Consider the following 6,054-nt stretch of genomic DNA (forward strand, 5'->3'; position numbering starts at 1 on the left):
CCCAATATGAACATGTGAACGTCGATAGAAATGTCAACATATCGATGTAAATTTCCATGTAACGACTTCATAAATTAAAAGTTTGCACATTAATGAGATATACGAGGATTTTATATATAGTATACTATAATGTTGCAATCCAAGGGACTAGCCAGGGCTTGCATCATCTACCTCATAGATCCTCAGACAGCTTTAGGTTGGATTTGCTCAAAATCAAAGACCTCAAACATGAGACGCCTCACATCAGGCTTTCCATAAACTGTATAAGAAAGTCCATGAAGGGCTTGCTGAACAGCCGTGGTGGCTGGGTTTCGAAGCCTCCGGTTGTTCTCGTATGCATCTTGAACTTGTTCGGAGTAGACGATAAGTTTATGAAGATATTTCTCCCTCAAATACCGCCCGCAGAACTTGTTCATGAGCAACCGCCGGTGCTTCTCCTGCAACCACTTTCCAGGAGCATCTAAATGCTTCATCAACAGTCTCTCCGCCATCACAATGTCCTTGAACAAACACAATCAGGCCGACCACCTTAAGTTTCTTGATCTAAACACAATGCGCGAAAAATGTCGATAGATAGGAGAAAGAGTAAGAAAGGTCTTACCTGGATCTTCTGGCCGAGGTATTCTAATCGCTCGTAGCAGAAACGAGGGTGCTCAAACTTGTGTTTTGATGGGTGCAAAAAGCAAAGCTGCATTTGATTAAGAAATTGCCTGAGATTAAACTTGATCATGCTGTTTAACAGAATTCGCATATAGCCTTGAAAGGTCCTTAAAACCATCATATCTATCTATATCAAACATCGAGAGGAGATTCTAGACTAAAGACATTCTCTAATTATCCTCCTTCACACATAAGATGCAACAAAAATCCAAAACCAGCATCGCCTTCATAAACACGCCAAAACCGACATTGAGAATATAATAGAAGTATGATCATGATTTGGTTATGAACGAGGAGAAAGACAAGTCATTTGTGGTGTGTGTGAGTTCGTGTGTGTATGTGTATGTGCACGGTGGTGGGTGGGGGAGTACCTGCAGTCCAAGTCCGAGTTCAATATTTCTCGCTTCTGTGATCTCGGGAATTTTATCAGTAACAGGTACAGGGTATCCTAGTGCTTGCATGACTTGAGGCCGGCTATCATAATCCCATATATTACCCCGAAATCGATGCATGCCAGGCGGGACACAAGCTCTGAAGAGCCTAGGATGCGCAAACAGAGCATCTTCTGGAGGCTGAAAATGAAGAAAGGAAAATACGAATCACAAGAGTAAGATGACTTCATCCTTAAAGAAAGATGAAAACAACGGCATAATAGTTTATTGTGCTGTTAAGAATAAGCATGAAACTTGCCTTATAGGCAACCATATCTTGCCAGCTGATCTTTTTGTCCTCAAATTCAACAGAGACATAATCTACATCTTCGAGTTGCCTGCGTAACCTTGGTTCGCATTCCTCTGCATCTGGGTCCATTCCAAACACCTCGAAAAGGACCCGGTACACTTCTGGCATTCCAAAACACAAATATATTGCCCCAAACAACGCCCAAAATACAGATCTGCTTGAAGAAAATTAATTTTAGACTCGCATTGTTTGATATAATAGATTGAATCAAACTATTTCAGAAAGAGAAACGACCAGAGTTTAAGTTCCCAAGTAAGTTAATAATCTACCAATTAAGTGCAAGACAGTTCGCTCAGAAATGCAAGGGAAAGTAACACCATGATTTGAAGTAAAAGCACATCCACGATTAAGAGGCACATGGAAAGCCAAGTAGGTAAAAGATAATCATATTGGCCTGGAAGCACATTCATGGAAGGAGTCCGTAACCTGCCGGTATTAGATTCAAGGAAAGAACATGTCGGGCTAGTTTCACATAAGTTATTGATAAAGAATTGACCCGAAGGCACCAAACCACCAATAAAAGATCCCATATAACTTCAAATTAAGGCTTTATGTTACATTTTCTGGGGAACAACTTCCTTAACATTGTCTCTAGCTGGTCTTTTGTAGCATCATCATCACAAATGGGTGACCATCTATATAATGAAGCTCAGTGTCCACGACCATCTTCTGGTTGAGTGTGAATATGCTATGAAATTCTGGAGCTACATTCTTCACCCCTTTTGAAATTTCATATTATGAATGAAACTATTTCTTATCCAAAAAAGTGTCCACGACCATCACAGACTAAGCTAGCCTAAATCTAGATTTCCAGGAGCAGCAACCATACCTTCAACACCTACCCTCATCAAATGCCTTATTGATGCCTCTTCTGACCGATAAATCCCAGTTCCTAGTCAACCATACAAGGTATTACAATCATATGGCACAATCAGCTCTCCTAAAGCATTTGGTACTTTTCACTCTGATGATGATCCCACATTTTGTGATTCTTCTAAAACTTAACATGGGTCTTAAGCTTAATATACCTATGACAACTCTCCAATTATCTTATTCTCAGCATCATTTTATAATGGGAAAAAGAAAAATTAGAGACAATGAAAAGACAATACCAAACTTACTTCACAGGTGGTTCGCGGTCCTTCCTAACCATCTTATCCATGTCGTCATATGGGAATATCAAATTCTGTAAACTGGCAGCTTTGATCCACTGTGGAAGGTTCCTCTTCCCAATTAACGCAAAAACCCTCTCCCTCATTGGACCTGGCGATTCCCTAGGATATCGCTGCAGAAAATACTCTGCTAACGCCAATTCGATTACATATTGGCCCAAAAACAATAGCCTCGAATGCCCCGACCTTATGTGTCGGGCCTTTGTTCTCTCGCATGAGGGATGCTGAAACGCCAAGTACAACAAAGTATCAAATTGCTTTGCAGGATTATCGTCTCCATAACTATCGGAGGGCTCAAGGGGGTATCCAAGGGCTTGCTTGGCTTCCAGCAAGTACTCGTCCATCCAAGTTTTATCAGCATTGTTAAGCCGCGAAGATGGTAAACAAGAACTCAGTAATGGGAATGATTTAAGAGTTAATTGAGGGCTATTGAGAAACCTTTCCGCTAACTTCTTGTCATCTAACGGCGGTCTAAGAATAAACCTTCTTGGGGGAACCTTTTTCTTCGGAGAAGTGGCTCGTTTTCGCTCCTCGAGCTCTTTGAGCAGTCTCTGAGGGTTGTTTTTGGGCAGCTCTTGTTGTGGGTCAACCGCAACTGCAAAAATACGCAGACCCCCAGAAGAGGGGTTCGATAAACTGGGATTATTGGGGTGAATTTTTACAACAAATGGGGTTAAAGAAGACGAGAAAGAGAAATTAGGAGTAGGGGAGGAAAGTTTAACAAAACAAGAAGAAAGTTCCATCGGTGGTGAATAATGAAGATAATGTTGGGAGGGTTTATTCGGAAGGTCGGAGGCCGAGCGTCAAGTATTCCGGCTACCAGAAACTGGACATTGCGGGTTTAAGAATGGGCAAAATCCTCCGTATGAAGTTCAATATTTTGCCCTTCGTTGCAGGGTTTTGGGAGGGGTTGGGAGTAGAAGGGGAATGGATAAGGTGCGGAGCCGCAGCGTGACACCAATTATAATTGGGTTAAAATTGTAAAAAAATCCCAATTATCTTTTTTTTTTTTTTTTTCTTTCCAAAAATACCTATATTCTTTCTAAGGTCAATTTCGTAATTAATTGGTCTTGTAACTTTAAAATGTGTCCTTTCAATTATGTACCTTAAATACCTTATGTTATATTCAATATTTTTTTACATTAACAAAGTAATTATATATAAATATTTTACCATGCACAAAATATAATTATTTGATACCCATTCAGTTTTAAAATTTAATAGGCATAAATTTATTACACTTTTAAAGTTTCTATTCCTAATTTTAAAAAACGAATTCTTAAGGAAAAGAAAATTGCACAGCCAGCTCAAACTTTTTTTTAGTGGGACTTTTCGAAAGTGTATATAATATATATTTTTTTGTGAGCTTTTAATTTTAAATTTAATTCCATAACTTAAGATAGTGAAATATAAATGTATCTAAAATTTTTGAATTTTCAATTTTGTGTGTGACTTTTGTAATAATAATATTTCTAAATAAAGTACCCTATATGTATTTTTAAGATTGCCTTGATTATGTAATAAATACATAATAGATTATATGTATTAAAAGAAATACATATAATTCCCCCTTGGGCCTCTCTCAAGTCACATTAATAATAGCTTGAAATTCAAAGGTGATTCTTTGATGAAAGTTAAAATTTACAAAGCAATACACATCAACATCTGGATATACAAGCAAGATGAAGAAGGAAGCTGAATAGCACTAAACATCAATGACTCTGTTAATTAGTGAATGAGAAGCAACCAAAGATATTGTTCTTCTCATATAATTTGATTGATTGATTGAAATGAATGGGTTTTCTTTATACCTCGAAAACTAAGTCATGTTAAGGCTCACAGCTTGAAAAAGCCAAGGAGGGTAATCTACCTCTACCATCTTCTTCTCTCCCCTATCACTTCCGTTTTGGAATCCCGAGGGATTTTCAGGTACCCCCAAAACCGCCATTTCCTGCCCTCTAACTTGCTTTCTATCCATACGTCTTCCCTCATGGCTGGACCCTGTCGAAGAAGAAGAGTGGGTGGTTATTCCCGAGTCCGAAGTATTGTAACTCGAAGGGCCTAGAGTTAGTTCCAGTTCATTCTCGTTTATGATCTGCAGAGCTCCATTATTGGCCTCTGCTTCATCTTCCGCCGGCTGTTCCAAGTCTAGTTTGGTCGTCTGAGTTGTTGATCTAGAATAGTTTTTTGCGTCCTGTTCATATATTTGTCTGAAGCATATCTCATTCCTTTTGTCCCAACTCTTTGGATTCCATCCACTATCCCTGCTTTTCTCGACGTTTTTCATTAATGTCTTTTGGGTTCGATAAAGCCGATGAAGTTCGTGTACCTGCAATATATAGTCCTCCCAACCTTAGAACATTAAACCTCTTTCACTTTTTTCATGAAAGTATAATACATCTCTCTCTACTTTAAAAATAATAAACATGTCAGTAAAGGTTTAATAGTTTTTTTTAGTATATTCAACGTTTTTTTCAATTAACAAATTTGATATACATGAAATTAAATTTTGTATCTAATAACAACATTTAACTTCCAATGGACGAACCCATTCAATGATGTTAAATATCAATTATAAAGATATATGGGTTTTCTATGGGCTAATGAATGTTTTTTTTTTTCAATGATGTAGCCCATAGAAGATTATGAGATATATGACAAAAACCCTAAATGGACAAAAACTACGAATCCAATCCAATCCATCCATTGCCCTGCCACCACAAATTCTAGATTTTTCTTTTCCCCCACTTTAAAAAGTTGCACCGCACTTTTCTCAGATCGAACCACAAGAAATTCAAAACGCCCATATTTATTAACTAACATGAAAAGAAAAAGCGGAAGTACTATCAAAATTATGGATCAAGTTGAATATGTTTTTGTTAAGATGGACAGATTGGAAAAATCAGTGGTCAGAATGCAGAGATGCATCTTTAACAGTGTTATAATTGCATGGTTGTTTTGGGTTAGAAACAAAAAAGAAAAAGAAAAAAATGCAAACTGAAGATCAAAATTGGAGAAAAACCTGTTGTTTGAATGTTTCTTCATGCTTTAACATGGCCATTCTCATGTACTCCTTTTCATGTGCCTTAGGCAGCTTTTCCATTGGGATTTCAGCCCCCTTTTCCTGTTTACCTGAGGCAGTATTGAACCTTGAGTCCCCAGAACAGTCTGGGAAAAGAAAGTCCATTAACAAAACAAGAAGTGGCTCAGAAACTCAGAATCTGTTTCTGGAATAACTTCTAGTCTGAGAAAATCATTAATTCAAAGGACTACAGTTTGATAGATTTTATATTTTCTTTTAAATACTACTGACCAACGCATTATAAATTGGGTATTCAGTAGCAATAATGAGGACAGAACAGCCTAGTAGGAATGAATAAAAACTTGTGATAAAGCCTTTACATCGGTCTTTTGTTTGCTATCCTAAATATCCCTTTCGCATTCAGTCATTACGTCGAGCACTTAATGCGCTCCCCTCCCC

General features: G+C 37.9%; 2 protein-coding genes across 5 annotated transcripts in view; both read right to left on the reverse strand.

Annotated features, from left to right (window-relative positions):
* Window positions 1-20: 20 nt before the first annotated feature.
* Window positions 21-3,521, reverse strand: LOC111453180 (ribonuclease III domain-containing protein RNC1, chloroplastic-like). Its single transcript, XM_023094166.1, has 5 exons — window positions 2,523-3,521; window positions 1,351-1,555; window positions 1,032-1,232; window positions 602-688; window positions 21-500 (listed from the first exon to the last, which is right to left on the reverse strand). Exons 1-5 carry the CDS (start codon window positions 3,314-3,316, stop codon window positions 183-185), a joined length of 1,605 nt encoding a protein of 534 aa, XP_022949934.1. The 5' UTR covers window positions 3,317-3,521; the 3' UTR covers window positions 21-182.
* A 607-nt stretch (window positions 3,522-4,128) lies between these two features.
* Window positions 4,129-6,054, reverse strand: part of LOC111453182 — a 3,483-nt gene continuing 1,557 nt past the window's right edge. For 2 of the 4 annotated variants that reach the window (XM_023094169.1, XM_023094170.1), the window contains exons 3-4: window positions 5,596-5,741; window positions 4,129-4,902 (exon numbers count right to left, since the gene is read on the reverse strand). In XM_023094169.1, the coding sequence (XP_022949937.1) occupies window positions 4,393-4,902; window positions 5,596-5,676 (591 nt within the window). In that variant the 5' untranslated portion in view covers window positions 5,677-5,741 and the 3' untranslated portion in view covers window positions 4,129-4,392. The remainder of the gene's footprint in view (window positions 4,903-5,595; window positions 5,742-6,054) is intronic. The other 2 variants (XM_023094172.1, XM_023094171.1) reach the window with 2 other exon arrangements.

Source organism: Cucurbita moschata, unplaced genomic scaffold (assembly GCF_002738365.1).
Source record: "Cucurbita moschata cultivar Rifu unplaced genomic scaffold, Cmos_1.0 Cmo_Scf00015, whole genome shotgun sequence".
Taxonomy (NCBI): Eukaryota; Viridiplantae; Streptophyta; class Magnoliopsida; order Cucurbitales; family Cucurbitaceae; genus Cucurbita; species Cucurbita moschata.

What these genes read in the sequence shown, in the direction of transcription:
- LOC111453180 (XM_023094166.1), bottom strand. Translation starts at nt 3,316, where the DNA reads ATGGAACTTTCTTCTTGTTTTGTTAAACTTTCCTCCCCTACTCCTAAT. An exon ending in GACCGCGAACCACCTGTGAA is followed by an intron (nt 1,556 to 2,522) that starts GTAAGTTTGGTA and finishes TTCTTCAAGCAG; the next exon opens with ATCTGTATTTTGGGCGTTGT. An exon ending in ACCTCGGCCAGAAGATCCAG is followed by an intron (nt 501 to 601) that starts GTAAGACCTTTC and finishes TGTTTGTTCAAG; the next exon opens with GACATTGTGATGGCGGAGAG.